Source organism: Drosophila erecta, unplaced genomic scaffold (genome assembly GCF_003286155.1).
Source record: "Drosophila erecta strain 14021-0224.00,06,07 unplaced genomic scaffold, DereRS2 tig00000000-arrow-pilon, whole genome shotgun sequence".
Lineage (NCBI taxonomy): Eukaryota > Metazoa > Arthropoda > Insecta > Diptera > Drosophilidae > Drosophila > Drosophila erecta.
This window is the reverse complement of record NW_020825194.1, coordinates 25688597-25704245: the sequence shown is the minus strand read 5'-3', so window position 1 is coordinate 25704245 and position 15649 is coordinate 25688597. Positions and strand designations below refer to the sequence as shown.

General features: G+C 42.0%; 1 protein-coding gene across 1 annotated transcript; it reads left to right on the top strand.

The window, feature by feature from the left end:
• The first annotated feature begins 725 nt into the window (after positions 1-725).
• On the top strand, positions 726-12494 carry LOC6552992 (homeotic protein deformed). The gene is made up of 5 exons (XM_001979085.3): positions 726-1985; positions 2338-2438; positions 2505-2682; positions 11015-11388; positions 11702-12494. Exons 1-5 carry the CDS (start codon positions 1199-1201, stop codon positions 11999-12001), a joined length of 1740 nt encoding a protein of 579 aa, XP_001979121.1. The 5' UTR covers positions 726-1198; the 3' UTR covers positions 12002-12494.
• Positions 12495-15649: the final 3155 nt, after the last annotated feature.

The following is a 15649-nucleotide window of genomic DNA, read 5'->3' as shown; positions in this document are numbered from 1 at the left end:
ACACTCACAGCAAATGTACAACCAAAATAGAAAATCTGAGGGACGAACAGTCGTGGTTAGGTAAATAGGTGTGCATGAGCAGAACAGTGCTGTTCGAGATATTACTTTTATGTTAACTCATTTCAGAAATCTTATTTTTCCATGTAAGCAATATCGAAAAAGTTAATTTCAGCTTTTAAGTTTTTCATCGCCCTACTATCATTGAAAATTATTAATCGTAAGTGGTAATCGAGGTTAAAAATAAAAGATTAATTTGTAAAATAAACAAAAAAAAAATGATTAAGTAATCATAAAATATACATTTGACTAGTCTCTGAAGTAAAGGTGACTTTCACTAAAATAATATTTTAATGTTTTAAACAATGGCCTTAGATATTTCTAAAGAATATTTATGGAACTAGTTCAATATTCTATGCCTTGACTGTTCACGCGACTCAGAATGGGTGGGACCAAAGATCTAGCCATCCCGCTTTAACCTGAATGATCCCTCTCACTCGCGCTCGGGAGAGACCTGTGTTTAGTGGTGGAAAATGGCGTACGAGGCGAAGGGTGAGAAAAAGCGAACGACATGGCTTCCGTGGCTTTGCTTGTGTGTGTGTGTGGGCCGTCCTAGTGGCAGTGAAAACCCGTTTTGATGGCAATGGCGGTGAGAGAGAGCGAGCGAGAGCGTGAAAAAGTGTGCGAAGAGTGGCGAAACAGGTTCGCTCGCACGGAGAGTTATCGCCAGCGAACATAACAAAAAATCGGCTCGAATGGAACGGTTCGTGTTCGCAGCGCACTCGTAAGACCGAAACGTCCGACTTTTCTCCCTGTGTGGGATTGAAATTCATAAAGAAAACGTTTTTTATAACCGGAAAATAGCATCATAATCAAATTTAAAAGAATTACAAGGTCCCACGGCTTTTAAAAGGGACAAAAAAGTGCAAACAAAGTTCAATAGTTATCAAAACAATAACAGTGAAAATACGGAGCCTTCTAAGGTTTAAAAATTAAAAAAAAACGTAATTTATTTTGAATAACCGTTGTGAAATTACTACTTATAAAAGTTGTGCCACTAATCAATAATTTTTGTACTAAAAGAAAAACTTTGGAATATGTGCAAACCAAGTGATAGTGCCCAAGAAAACATCTAACAACAAAGAAATCGCCAGGAAATCGCATCCGGAAAACCCCCGGAAAACCCCACAGATCTTCCGCCATGAGCTCTTTTCTCATGGGTTATCCGCATGCTCCACATCATGTTCAGAGTCCCATGTCCATGGGCAATGGTTTGGACCCAAAGTTTCCGCCGGTGGCCGATGACTATCATCACTACAATGGACACTATTCGATGACCGCTTCTACGGGCCACATGAGTGGTGCCGTCGGCGGCGGTGCAGGTGTTGGGTCTGTCGGAGGAGGTGGAGCAGGTGGGATGACGGGTCATCCGCATTCCATGCACCCGGCGGACATGGTCAGCGACTATATGGCGCATCACCACAATCCGCACAGCCACTCCCATTCGCACACCCACTCACTACCGCACCACCATAGCAACAGTGCGATATCCGGGCACCACCAGGCATCCGCCGGCGGTTACAGCTCCAATTATGCCAACGCCACTCCGCCCTCACATCCGCACTCGCATCCGCACGCCCATCCGCACCAGAGCCTCGGCTATTACGTGCACCACGCCCCCGAGTTCATATCCGCAGGAGCGGTGCACTCCGATCCCACGAACGGGTACGGTCCCACGACAAACGTTCCAAATACGAGCAATGGCGGTGGTGGCGGAGGAAGTGCCGGAGTGCTCGGCGGTGGCGCAGTGGGTGGATCGGCAAATGGATACTACGGCGGATACGGTGGGGGCTATGGGACGGCGAACGGAAGTGTGGGCAGCACCCACTCCCAAGGACACTCGCCGCACTCCCAGATGATGGATCTGCCGCTTCAGTGCAGCTCCACGGAACCGCCGACGAACACGGCGCTGGGGCTGCAGGAATTAGGTGAGTAGAATTGCTGTTATCTCTTGGAATTCGTTGAGAATTGATAGGAAGATCTACTTAGTACCATTCCCGGCGATCTAGGTGATTTGTTTGGAGGACTGGTTGCACCCAATTTTGTCTAAATAAGCCGTGTTTAAAGGTTTTACATTATTATTATTATTTAACATATCAGTACCACAGTAAAATCCAGTTAAATTTATACATCCAGAAAATCAAAAATGCTTTTCCAAGCGTAAAGAAATAAAAGGCTGGTTGCATAAGTCATATGTATTTTGTACAAATATTAGCCCATCAAACCAATTTTCACAACTCTAACACTGCACCAAAATAAAGTGATATCCATTCTATGCAGGCCTAAAACTGGAAAAACGCATAGAAGAAGCTGTACCTGCCGGACAACAACTGCAAGAGCTGGGGATGCGATTGCGGTGTGATGATATGGGATCCGAAAACGTGAGTACTTTGTAAGAGATATACCAAAAGGGAAAGCTTGATCGAAGTCTCGATTGACTTGTTTAGGACGACATGTCAGAGGAGGATCGGCTCATGCTGGATCGGTCTCCAGACGAGCTGGGCTCCAACGACAACGACGACGACCTCGGCGACTCAGACAGCGATGAGGATCTGATGGCGGAGACGACCGATGGCGAACGGATCATCTACCCCTGGATGAAGAAGATCCATGTGGCGGGAGTGGGTGAGTTGAAAGTTTATCTTTGTCTCCTGCCTCTCCGCTTTGCGCCCATGTCGTGTCCCATTTTTCGGAGAATGCTAATTAAATTACTTAGCTGCCAACACCCACTTGATTCACTGACAGGCCCCTGTAATGTTCGTTCCTTGGCTAAATCCAAAATGAAAATAAACAAAATAAAAGCCCAAGACACCAGCCAACCGAGTAACTTAAAAAAGAAAACTACGACTCCAAGCTCATTAATCAAAATCAAGAGTACCACGCCTTGTGTCGAGGGCGATCCGTGTTCACCAAACGACAAGTTCCTGTACATACTGCTCCTATATAATATACTGCACATAACGTTCAGTGAGTTCCACTCGCTGCAATCAGCACTTCAAGCGGCTCCTGGTTATAAGGCCTCTTCAGAGGTTCTTTCAGCACTTGAACTGACATAAAATCAACTTGGACTACTGAATGGTACGGTGCCAATTGATACATCATAAAGAATCATCCTGGGAATGTTGTAATGAGCTGCCTATATGGTGTTCTAGGTGGTGCAATGCGACGGAATGGAAATATTTTAGCGAAATTTATTTAGGAATGGAATAGCGGTAGAAATTGGGGAAAAAATTATCAAATGAAAAAATATTAAAAAGTTTTTAAAAGTGTGGGCGTGAGAGTTTTTGTGCGATTTGTGGGCGTGGCAACATTTAGAAACAAACATTTAGCACAAAATTTGTTAAAATTAGTTTTTTCGAAAATCATAAGAATAGTGATAGGGGTAGTAAGCTATGGTTATTGGCTGTACAAAACAGCCTTCATTTTAGCTGTGCCATTTTTTTGGCCAAGGTATGAAGAAAAGCCCGATTGAAAGGATCAGATTTTTTAAATGTTTATTTTGTGATTTTTTGGTAAAAAATAATCAGTATTTGTTCGATAGCAAACAACATAGTTGTCCAAATTCGTCCCGTTGAATTCGTTACAAAATTCCTTATCGACCTGTATTCAAAAATAATTTGATGATGGTACCCCTTATAAAAAATGCGAAAATTTGTTCAAATTCGTCTTTTTTTAAATCATAAAAATAGTGATAGGGTTAGTATGCTATGTTCTTGGCTGTTTGTTCAACATTCTAGCTTTTGTAGTGCCTTAGATCGAGGCATTCATACGGACAGACGGACGGACAGACGGACATGGCCAGATCGACTCGGATGTTGATCCTGATCAAGAATGTATACACTTTATATGGTCGGAAACGTTTCCTTCTGCCTGTTAGATACTTTTCAAAGTATCTAGTATACCCTCTTACTCTACGAGTAACGTGTATAAAAAGAATCTTTACGGCAATATACATTCATTCATAAGCTTAGTCCAGAGAAAATAATTTCCAGGCTCTCTGACTTATTCACAGTAAATTTCTAAGATCTATAATCACAGGTTTTATAATCATAATCATAATTTTTCTTGGGAAAAAAATGGTAAAAAGTGGTTTGTAGCATTCAGTAAAGTTGGAATTGGAGAACAGGTTGTTAACTTGGTTCCATTCACCAGATCCAGAGACCAACTGAATGGACTCAGTTGAGTTGAGTGGACAGTGTTGACCTGGCAAAAATAATTACCCTTAATTGTCACACCCCAAACGGAGAATTCATTCAGCCATGTGTCGAGTGTGTTACCAACAATATCTGTCGGCCAACTGTAGATTGTCGTCGCTTATTGTTTTAATAAAACTGAAATGGGAATGCCTCGGGGCGGCAAGTAGGTGACGAATGCATTTCCTAGAGGATCGGATGGTGGTTTGAAAGGGCTGATAGATTGCTTTTTAATTAGCACAGCACAGCACACAGGAGTACTCCAGTTCGACCATAACCTTGACCCAAATGGGTAATTATAACGTTTTGCTTAACGCCACTCCGACTCGCTCATTGTCAAATGCCTCATCGGTTCATCGGGCTCCCGGTACCCACTCCCGGTTTACTTCACACTGGGAATTTGTCGTTTCACTGAAAAAATCAATAGTAGATTATAAAAAGTTGCCTTCAAACTAAAGGAGTTATTGAAAACATTTTCTTTTACGATTTACTTCACACTGGGAATTTGTCGTTTCACTGAAAAAATCTATAGTAGATAATGAAAAGTTGCCTTCACACTAAAAGAGTTATTGAAAACATTATTTTTCTTTTTTATTAAACCAACTAAATATGTTTATTTTGCAAGATTAAATTTTGTTTAACAGGAACCGAGGGTCTGAAATATAGAGCAATGGTTTAACTATATTTTCATATAGCTTTACACTTACATTTTGAAAGTGCCAGTTTCTGAAATGCTATTTCTAATATATAGCCCAAAAATCTATTCCAAACAAATACAAAGCACAAATTTGTTTTCCTTTATTGTGGAACATTTTTTTTAGTGTCAGCATCAACATTCAAACATAAAAACGAAATATCGAATTAGTGCGGCGGACAGCGAGACAGACAGCCAAACGCTCGCTCAGGGGCATATTTGACACAGTCGCAAGGTACACCATACCAACTTATCTTCGGGCTCATACTCGGATTCCGATTCCAAGCCCCCGCCCCTCCATTGGTGGGTATAACTCCGACTGAGTGACGGATGGTCCGTGTCATTTGATGTTAATGTTGTGACATTTATCATGAGCGCACGACCACGAGAACAAGACGGGGCTTGATTATCGCCAGTGCATCATCTCAGCCAGCGTCTTGGCATCCGTCTCCTTCTCCGTCTCCGTCTCGTCGTGCCCCAAAACTCAGACCCGTGACCCCGGGTCCCCGCCGGTGTCATGTTGTTCCCTTTACAAATGACTTACACTCGCTTAGCACTTGCCCGAAACTAAGGCCCAAACTATGAATGCCTCTGATGTGGCGTGTGGTCTCTTGGCCAATTTAATTTGTTTTGGCCCTACGGCGGCCTGAAACTTGTTTCAAGCTTGTGCCTTCGTCGAATAAAAGAAGCAGAGCTAGGTGTGAATCGCATTTGGTGAGCAATTTGTGGATTATTTAATAGGTGCCATTAAAAGTGTTGAAAGGTTGTGAAAAGTTAATGGAATCGGGCTGCATTCAGGTTGCAGTTAATAAGTTTGATGCGATGGGAAATAATAAATGGAACGCATATATTGACTGGTTGGTTTTAATTAAGTAATACTTGACCATAACTTAACTGTATTTCTAAAAACTAGCAAATTAAATCCAAATTTCAAGACAGTTGATATTCGAGTCTATTTGAAGGGATCACTTACTGCGCCTTCAATCCTATAGTTAGTCCATTACATTGGATAAAACGAATTAAAATTACAAATTTGTGCAGTAACGGGGAAGTTAACATAAATTTGTTAAGTCCACAAACTGTTACTAAAACATAACTTGTACAAAAAATATTATGTGCAACTGCATGGTTCCTTATGTTTGCACTGGTAAAATTATGTTTAAATATGTAGTTACGCCAAAGACATTGTCTTTGTGGTCATCACCAAAATACGTTTTTGGCCTTATTTCATTAAAGTTATCGCGTAATAATTATTATTCTAGTGTCTTTGGTTACGCGATACTTTAATGAAAACGTATTTTGCTGATGACCACATGCTAATGCTACAACTGAACGGAATAAATTCTGTGCGAAGACTTGACTGAATAATATTGATTTCATGCACGACGGCGGCCCAAGATGAGGCGGCTAAAACCCCGTACAAGTTTCGTATTTATAGAGGGGAGCCACAGAGATATAGACACGGTATAGCCGCTTTCAATGAACAGTGGAACGTGAACAGCCTTGTACCTGAATTTCAATGGCAAGTCCACGATTAAGTTTCCACCATGAGGCAGAGTTTGCCTGAGAGTCACAGTTACCCGATGACTTGCGGAAAAGCCTCCGAGACGGGCAAAAAAGTGCAAGCCACAAATACAGATACAGATACAGATTCCGATTCGGATTCAGATACACGAGGCTCAGCCGCAGATGCTGTAAAAACTCAGCTGGAATTGCGCCTTTGCAAGAGTGCAAATCAAAGGGAAAGAGGGTGGTAAGGGCGAGGAATCAGGGGAGTAATCACCGGCGGCCCAGGGCACGACAATGATGAAAATGACGCAGTAAAAATTAAGAAGTTCGCCTTTATGACAGATGGGGCACGAACAGCTGAGTCTCAGCTGGATTCTTCACAAAGCATAATTAGCGATCCCTGTCGACTCTCTCACTCTGTCTATTTCTCTTGGATTCCCCTTATTGCCGTCTCTGTTTTGGTTCGGCAATTTACGCCAATAAAGTTCTCTGGAGCTGTGCAAATTATTGAAATTGGCTTTAATTAGCGGAGCTTTTATTGCTGCTGCCACACTCTGCCCATTGTCCAACGGGCTATGCACAGACATAAGAAAAATATACGAACCTGGTGGGGTTTTCATGGGTTCCTATTCTCGAAAGCAACGAATCTCCAAGGTCGTCTTGCGCGTTCTCCATTGTTCGTCGGTCTTTGAGTTTGAGTCGTGAGCTTCTTAGCTTGACTTGTCTTTCTTCTGGTACTCTGCACATGGGCGTCTTTTCGGTTTCGGCTTCGGCTTCGCTTGATTTTACGGATCCATTCTATTTCCATTTCGTTAGCACAACAAAGCGAATTCATCTTGGGACAAGTGCTGAATTTTCGACTTAGTTGAATAACATTGTTGATGGTCATTCGACTGGGCTCTTTCATTGTTCAATGCCAGAATCGAAAGTGAAACGAATACTTCTAAAAAATGGGAAATCGATAGCACGATAAGTAGAAAACGTTTCAAATAGAATGGATTTTACTTTCTTTTTTTAAGGAGTGTTGTGCTCAATTAAGGTGGATCTAATAAAAGTAAACACCATTTTTTCTGTATTTAATTGAAAGTCTATATAAAACTTCATCACCTAACATCAGAATTATCTACCATAATAACACAATTTTTAAACAGTTCTTGATATGTTAACTGATTACCAAAAATACATAATAATAGTTTAAGGTTTCTGTCCAAGCTAAAGCTAAGTTAACACAATGAAATAGTTATACAAAAGTGCATTAAATGGATTAGAAAACCCAAATGCTGAAGTTAAATCAATTTTTAACGCAGAAAAATTTTAAGCAGGAACTGGGGAAAACTTCCGCTCCTCCTGTGTAATTAGTTTCGGTCAGTATAGCATAGCTTATTTTTGCTTAGGCTCGTTCGGCTCTAGTTAAATTAACATATTTTACCATTTAGTTGTGCACTTGGCTTTAGCCATTGAAAAGCGCGCAAAGTATTTGCGTTTAAATTAACGAAATTCGAGTTGGAGAACGATTCTCCCACAGCTCGCCAACCAGTTCAAGTGCTGCGGGTACTTTACTTTGGAACACGATTCTACACATATGTAAACGTATATATATTTATGTGATACATATGTACACGAGGGTTTGGGTGTTCTGCCCGTACATGTGTAAGTAGCATGAGCTCATGTTTATTTTTATTATTTGCCTGCCACAAATTGCAAGTCACTTGACAAGCTGCTGATGCAGCTCCCGCTGTTGTTGAAATGTTGACTTGCCTTTTTCCCCATCTCGTTGTTGTTGTTGCCATGAGCTCACACACTTTAATATAAGAAATAAAACCCAAATCAACGAGCTGCGAGTAAAGTTTTAAACTTAGAACCCAGCTGGATAACGCGGCGTATGCGCAATCTCCGTTTGGGCATTCATTAGTGAAGAGCGAATATTAATTTCTTGGCATTTGTTAGCTGCATTCGAAATGCGATTTCGTCTAATAGGTGAACAGGTTTTCGTTGTTTTTTCCACGCCGGCTATAAATGTATTTTGATGAATGCTTATATAAATGAATTATGACAGCCGTTAAATATTTTCGGTTGATTTCTTTCTATTTATCATTACAATTTTTGTTGTCTTTTCGGGTTGGCACGAGTCAAATTTCTTTTTCGTATTAACCAAAGATATTTACGCACTCTCTGTTTATCGGCTTGGCAATTAATCATTTATATTCAGGCATCTTCCCGATTCGAATGCAAAATGAATAAAGTAAAGAACCGAAGCCCGGAAGTTGTCTGGTGGCCACCGCACCTCAAAATCGGGTTGGTTTAAGCCCACAAATGAGGCCGCCAGACAACAGCAGATTATGAAATAATGCCTGACATAGTTTTTATCCGCTCTCCCTCGCTCTGGCTGAATGAAAATGTAGAGTCACAAACGCATGATAAATCATATGAAATTTTGGATGGGACAAACATGCCGACAGCCTGACTCAGAGCCCCGAACGAAAGTGTGGGATCGAAAGGGACAGCTGCTGCATAGGCAGCAAGTCCACCCGCGGGCGCCAATTCATTTTCGCAGATCTTTCACCAGCTTTTCCACCTAACATCCCCTCTGGGTAACGTCTCCCCTGGGGCTTGTGCAATCTTGATTTCCTTGGCCTTGTATGATATGGCATTTTCGTTAAATTGGCTGCCATTCTTGCCGGTTTTAAATGCAATTGGCACTCTTTCTCGTTTTCGTTTTTCGTCTTAAGCCATGACACTGCGATTTTCTTTGGCCTGTACTGAAGTTCTTCCGCTTCGCGCGGTCAGGCAGTTTCGTTGAAATGTTGAAATGAAATGATACGCACTTATTAAAAACGAATTAACGCAGCATGCCGCCAGCGCCTACTTCTTTGAGCAGCTGACATTGGAATCGGTGTTGTTTCGTTATCTGTTTAACTTCCCTGCTCCTTTGGGGTTTTGTAATTGATATTGCAGTTGGCTTGGTTTGGTTTTACTGCTGTCGCTTCTAGGGTTTCTTTTGATTTTGGATTCATGTTATTTTGGGGTTTTCACTAGCAACCCAAATCAATAATTGATGGATTAGTGTTAGTCTTAAGCAAATCTAGCTTATTTAATATAGGTGGTAGTATTAAAGATTTTGGTTTTTATACACACTACATTTTTCAGGTATGGAGAAGTATTCCAGCTTTGTGTATTAAACTTTGCATCAACATAGTCTTTTTTCTAGTTAAGTCTTGGGCTTCTTCCATATTCTTAAAATATTAAATAAGTTGTTACATTTTGCGACCAAGACTTTCATTCATACAGCAAAAAGGAAATTCAATGATCCGTGAGGCTTTTCAAAATCTCTTTCACCTCCTCAAACATTTGACCTGCCACTCCGGCACAAGAAAACAAAATAAAAACTTGTCAGCAGCTTTTCAGAGCATTTGTCCATTTCCCTCTATACTTCAGTACATCTGCAGTGACTGGACCCATGTTAGTTCACTTTTTCTGATGGACCACCCAGACCAATGGATGCCTCACTCCCTTGTTTTGGGGGCCTGTCAACGGTTGCCTGGACACATATCATTAATCTAAGTTTCGGCCCGGCCGAGCTGGGATTGAAATATTTCTATCAAATCGAAAGCTGTCTGTCACAGAGCAATGAAATTTTTATAAATGCACAACTCCGCTCGGGAAGTGCGAGGGACTGTAACTCTGATAGAAACATCAGCGGAGATGGCAGAAAATTGAAATTGATGGAGCGCGTATAAATTTGGATGTCCATCTCGGACGGGTGGCAGGTGCGAGGCATTTATCTGGCGGCGATAAAAATGAAAGAAAACGGAGTAAGAAAGTGGAGGGGGGAGCGGAAGGATGCAACCCTCAGATGTGTTTAATTTTTCAGACGGAAAAACTAACAGTGGCCGCGTAATTTTTCGGGAGGCCCAAGGACAAGCTCTGACATCCTGGCAGTTGCGCGCCATTTGATTTTGATTAATTATCCTGGTCCCAACTGACACGACTCCTTCTTGGGCCCGCGGGCTAGTCCTGTGTTCCGTAACCACCCCTCCCCCTGCGGCACCACCCTCTCCACCACCATTGACTTGTCCAGTTCCGAGGTGAAAGCGAGAATAACTTTGGCGGGGCCTTTTAAGGGTTGTCAACTTATCTGGGAGATTTATTGAGAACTTGGCCTGTTATGGAACGCAATTTGAAGTGTATTAATTGTGGTGCCCCATCCCACCCCCAATATTGTTAATATTTTCCGATCATTAATTATGAAAATCCCGCATCCTCCGCGAGATATACACGGCGACTTAACTTTCGGAGTTTGTATGGAAAAGAGTTGCCCACAGCCTTCAAAGCAAAGACCGGTTTACTTTTGATGATGCACTTACAATTCTTGACCCAATCTTAGATAAATATAAAGTTGAATTAAATATGCCAGAATGAATCTAACTGGTAACGCTGTGACAGTTTTGTTTTTGATCTGTCTAAGAGGGTATTAAGAGCCATCTAATATAATGCTTTGATTTTGATTTAAGAAATATCGGTTCTTACTGACCAAAACTCACTTTTGTCTTTTTCTGTGCAGCGAACGGGTCTTATCAGCCGGGAATGGAGCCAAAACGCCAACGCACCGCCTACACACGCCATCAGATCCTGGAGCTGGAAAAGGAGTTCCACTACAACCGCTACCTGACGCGTCGGCGGCGCATCGAGATCGCCCATACGTTAGTTCTGTCGGAGCGGCAGATCAAGATCTGGTTCCAGAACAGGCGCATGAAGTGGAAGAAGGACAACAAGCTGCCGAACACCAAGAACGTGCGCAAGAAGACGGTGGACGCCAACGGCAACCCAACACCGGTAGCCAAGAAAACCACCAAGCGGGCCGCCTCCAAAAAACAGCAGCAGGCGCAGCAGCAGTCGCAGCAGCAGCAGGCGCAACAGACTCCGGTGATGAATGAGGTGAGTGGAGCGTGTTGAAAGTCAACAGGAACAGGCACTTAAGGGCCGTCTACTCCCCAGAATCGGCACTCTTGCGAGTGCATTTATCAATAATGACCAGTGCATTAGAGCAAAAAAGTCTTGGATTAGCTTAGTACACGGTGAAAAACAGTTGATATTGATATATTTTTAGTTTAAATATGAATTTAAGAATACTTTTCAAAAACTAATTCCTTAGCTGATAGGGACATCAATACAGACAATATGCCAATTGGGGTCTTACCTTCCGAATGATCATTATATTGATCGATTTCCTCTCCGCCTCTTGTTTCAGTGCATTCGTTCGGACAGTTTGGAGAGCATCGGTGACGTCAGCTCGTCCCTCGGCAATCCGCCCTATATACCGGCGGCACCTGAGACGGCCAGCTCTTATCCGGGATCTCAGCAGCACCTCAGCAGCAACAACAACAATGGCAGCGGCAATAACAATAATAACAACAACAGCAACCTCAATAACAATAACAATCAAATGGGTCACACGAGTCTGCACGGGCACCATCAGCAGCAGCAATCCGATCTCATGACCAATCTTCAGCTACACATCAAGCAGGACTACGATCTGACGGCCCTGTAGAAACAGCAGGGATATCTTCAAGATGGCTTCGGCGTTGTAAACTAGCTACCCCTATCATTCTTTGTAGATTTTTATTTCTCATTTCGAATCAATAACCTTGAACTTCAGGCAAGGTTAACGACAAATCGGAGTATACAGTGAAAGTAGTTAGTTAAGGACCGACCATTAGGTAGACGATTCCCATTTTATAAAGTTGTAATCCCAATTCCCCACAAGTGTTGTATATGAGTTTTACTTAAGCACCCTAGGATTCAGGTTTAAGAGTTTGTATAAAGTCTAGAACGATTCGTCATAGCAGATAAGTGGCATAACTTAGCTTTAGAATTGATTATTTGTATAACTACGATAACTATAAATATTAGTGAAGAATGTAGTTGGCATCTGTTGTGCGTCTCTAGATGTATGTAAGTTCGTACTTATATTTTATTGATACAAATAAAACCGCTAACGAGAAGTATATCAAAATAAAGAGAATATATTGTATATGGAAACCAATTGAAAACAACTCTTTTTAATATGGCATAATAGCTTTAGCTGATTTATAAACTAACTCAAAGAATACTGCTTCTGAATGAGTTATACATCCTCTGCGGCTGGCAGCCCCAATGGATACGTTTCTTAACCCGCCTACTCGAGTTCAAGTAGAAGATGTGCACGCTTGTGCGCTCGACTATTATCCGCTGATTCATCATCGCTCATTGTCAACTAATTAGGACAAATTTAAACATCATGGCCCAAACGCTGCTGGGTAGCCAAATTCAGAGTCGATTGGAGATGGGCTCCTTTGTTGGAGGGCATTTCTCGCTAAAGAATTCAACAGGCCTTTGTTGGCAATCAACGTGGCCAAAGGAGAAGAGGAGCTGGCTCTCCAAATGCTAACAAGAGTTCTTAATTAAAAATCGATTCGCCAATGATTGATCGCATCCCATTGGCACCTGTTGGCTTCTGGAAATATGTTCAACAAGAAATCGTCTTCGAGACTGGGGAACCTCCGTCCAGGGATTGTGTGTGATAAACTGGTCTTAGCTCACTTCGCCCGAATCCGCTCGAGGCGAGGTCCTATTGCGAATTGTGGCTGGTTATTCAGGCGTGGCCTCCGTTGACAATGACCCAAGCGCACATCGCCAGAAGAGTGTCCACCGACATGGGGACATAATCAATCTACCCCCGATCCCTGGTAGTGGACTGTCGGCCGGGTACATGGAAACACTCTTAGCTCTTAATTTATCATTGCGAAATGATCAGTAGTGCTCCTTGGGCCCGGGTCCCGAAACTGGAAATTGCGCGATAAAAGGCTTAAGACCTACTTATAGACCGGAACGACCCAAGAACTTGTCCAGGGAGCAGGCTAAGGAACTGGGAGATTGCCACGAGGACGGGGACGCAGTCGAAATTAGCAGCTCAAAGTGATTACGAGAGCATGAGCACGTGTTAGGGGAATAATTTAACACTTTGACAGGGACTATAGGGTTTCTCAGAGAGGGAGAAAGGGACCGAAAAGAACCGAAAGGGGAACTCATAATTATGACCAACGGAAGCTTCACTTGTCACTTGTCCCTACCAAGGACCCACCGCGCACAGTTCTTTTAAGAGCTGGATTTCTAAAAACTAGTTTACTTTGTTAAACATATTTCCTAGAAGTCCATTTAAAAATTGAAAGTATCTTTATCTTAAGTCCTAGTAACACATATGATATATACTGTTTTATAAAAAACCTTATCCCAAGGAGTTAAAACCAAAATCTGGACCTCCCCACTTTAAAATTTTATTTTAACCAATCTGTATATTTCTAAATAAATCAATTCCTCATAACCACTAAATATACATTTTTATTCTCAAATGGCGTTAAGATGGGGCATATCGCCCTTTTACCCTTAAACTGCACTTTCCTACATGTTCCTCCATCATATAACTGGGAATCCGCTTACGTAATTCGTACGCCAACGAAACGAGCTCACACCTACTGGTAACAGCTGGAGGAGATCACTAATCCTGCATCCAGTTGTTCTAAATGATTTTTAATAGGCGAAACTCAGCGCAGCCATTCATGTAGCCATTTATATCCCAGGGGGACTTCAAAGAGCCAATCCATCGCCTGGCCACTCGCATGCCCAACATAATACATGGGTTAATGGTTACAAATTAGGCTGGATCGGTTGCAGGCAGCCAACACGCAAGTAGAGGGGAGTGGCAAGGTGGACCAACCGCAGGCATCCTTCGAGGCGGACTGGAATCACAGTCTTTGGTGAAATATTAGTTCCGCGATTAGAATTTGGCTATTTCAATTCAAAAAATGCTCAAGAAGATTGTATGGAGATTAATATTAATTATATAAACATGCAATACAAAACTTTATATTACCAAGGTAAACTATTTTAGGTATTCAAAATAAAGTATAATTTGACGCTGTAATAAATGCATAAGAAACTTGAGAAACGCATTTAAGAGAATGAACAGTCCTTGAATGTCCATTTGTCTAAATAATCGAGGTTAGGCGTTTATTATATATGTACAAGAACCATTTCCATTGCTAGTGTGCTTACCCAGGGTGTTTGAGGAAGGAAACTAAGCTGCCAATTTAATAAATGGCCAAGCATTAATTAAATCGAAAAGGAGAGAGAACACACAAGAAAAAGGGAGGGAGGACCGAAGTTGCGACTTGAGTGATGAGACTTGATTGATTCCTGCCGAGGGCCACACTTGAGGTGCATTGTTGCACATAATTGTGGCTCTGGCCTTGGCTGCACATTGATTTATTTATGCGGCCGCTCTCCTTTGTCCCCGGGAATTTGTTTCCAATTCAAACTTAATGAGAATTGATGCCTCTTCAGCTTTTTTACCACACGTTGTTTGTTTGGCTTCGGGTTGTTTTGGCATTAAATGGCCTACTAATTGGCAAGGTGAAAACAATTAGCTGACATTTCTTGGAATAGTCCAAAGAGAGCGGACTGAAACAGTAGCCAGCAAGACCAAAAATGTCCTGCGGCATTCATCAAACGGAGTACAGGCAGAAGTCAAACTGTAAGTCCCATATCCCAGTATGTCCCATATCCCAGTAAGGGGGCTGAGAATCCTTTACCGTTCTAATCCCTTCACTTGTGCCGCCCGACGGCGCGTGGGCGTTTCGGCGGGCGTGCCGCTGTTTCCGTATGCAAAAATTGCTTGTCCGTCCAACGAAATTAGCAACAGGAGACGCAGTAATTGTTCCGCTTTGTTTCGTCCTTTTCTGCCTGTGGGTATCGTTTTAGGCTCTAATCAAAGGGTTGAGACAGTGGGTCGGGCCGTGTCCCTTGACTTCTGTTGGGATAATCCTGGATGAAAGAGGATGAGACTGGATTATCCCAAAGGTAAAATATGCCTTGGCTACCGCTGCGAAAAGTCAAAAGTTAAGAATATTGTGCAGCTTCAAACCTAAAGGTTTCGGCTTTAATGAAAATTGATAAATAAAAGAAATTGAGAATATAGGCATACAAATTAACTAAAAAGAAGAATTGTTAAGAGAGGCACAATATTATAGTTTAGTTATCACAACAGGTCAAGCAAACAACCGAATATTATAAATGCATATATAAGTATATTAAACAAAAAACAATTGTTTGGTCTCACCTACACATTTCAGACCTAAAAGTAAACATTCTGAAACTTATT